The 1,050-nt window shown below is 59.0% G+C and overlaps 1 protein-coding gene across 1 annotated transcript in view; it reads right to left on the bottom strand.

The window, feature by feature from the left end:
• Positions 1-340, bottom strand: part of LOC103922989 (noelin-2) — a gene marked incomplete at both ends in the record, with an annotated part of 5,663 nt that extends 5,323 nt beyond the window's left edge. Inside the window, one exon of the mRNA XM_009331221.1 lies at positions 185-340. Coding sequence (XP_009329496.1) covers positions 185-340 — 156 coding nt within the window. The remainder of the gene's footprint in view (positions 1-184) is intronic.
• Between the last annotated feature and the right edge of the window lie 710 nt (positions 341-1,050).

The following is a 1,050-nucleotide window of genomic DNA, read 5'->3' as shown; positions in this document are numbered from 1 at the left end:
GGGGATGCTCAGCTCTGGGACCGCCGCGGAGGTGCTCGGTCACCCAGACCGCCGAAAGCAGGACCCTTCCCAGGGTGCCCACCCGCGTCGTGGCGTCACGCAGCCCCGCGGGCTCGGGGAGGGCTGCCAAACCCGGCAGCTGGTCCCACGGGGCACGAGAGGCGTCGGGGAGGCGTGGGCTCACCTGGAAGCTCTTGGCGTTGAGGCTCTTCTGGCTCTCAGCAGCCACCTTCAGCCTGGAGTCCAAGCCCTTCATCAGGGACTCGGTGTTGCGCACGTACTGGAGGTCCCGGTAGGTCCGGAGGTCCAGCACCTCCATCGACTGGGAGATGTTCTGCACCTGCGTGGTGGGTGCGATAAAGCCCCCCGGTCTAATTAACACGGCCCCCTGCCCCGTCTCTGCTGCTGACGAAGAGGCTTGAGCCAGGGAAATTTGGGGTCCGGAGGCAGAGAGGGGATGGGGAAGGGAGAGCAGCCCCCCAGGACCAGGTCAAGGCCACCGGGTGCCACTGAGGACACCACGGGAGACCCCATCCCGGCATCCCTGTCCCCGGGGAGCCGCAGGATAAGCAGCTCCCCGCTCCACCGCGCCGGCGTTTATGTAAACGCTTGCGAGATAACTCTTCCCCCTGCAGCTTTAATGTATAAAATAATGCATTTTACTCATCCTGCTTCAGCTGTTATTTGTTTTTTTTTAAACCACCCGAGCGCACATTTCCCAGCCCGGTCTATGAGCTTTCATTCTTTAATTTCATCTGCCGCAGCCGGCAAAGTTATTTTATTTCCACGCTTTCAAATGACGTTGAACGTGGCCGTGTTCCTCAAACGGTGATTTATTTATTAGCACCAGCCCTGCTGGTATTTACGGTGCCGCCGCCTCCTCGGAAGGGAGCTGCTTAAGAGGCGTTTTTGCAGCACGTCGTATTAAAAGTTTAATCGGGTTTGCGATGTGCCCGGACATGTAAAAAACAGGGAGAAATTAAATGAGCTCTGCTGAGGCAGACGGCTGCCCGCCACGGGGAGGGGAAGGCTAACGGCTTCTGCCAGCAT

Source organism: Pygoscelis adeliae, unplaced genomic scaffold (assembly GCF_000699105.1).
Source record: "Pygoscelis adeliae isolate BGI_AS28 unplaced genomic scaffold, ASM69910v1 Scaffold889, whole genome shotgun sequence".
In the NCBI taxonomy this organism is placed as follows: Eukaryota; Metazoa; Chordata; class Aves; order Sphenisciformes; family Spheniscidae; genus Pygoscelis; species Pygoscelis adeliae.
Note: the sequence above shows the minus strand (reverse complement) of the source record. Positions and strands in the feature narration are given on the sequence as shown.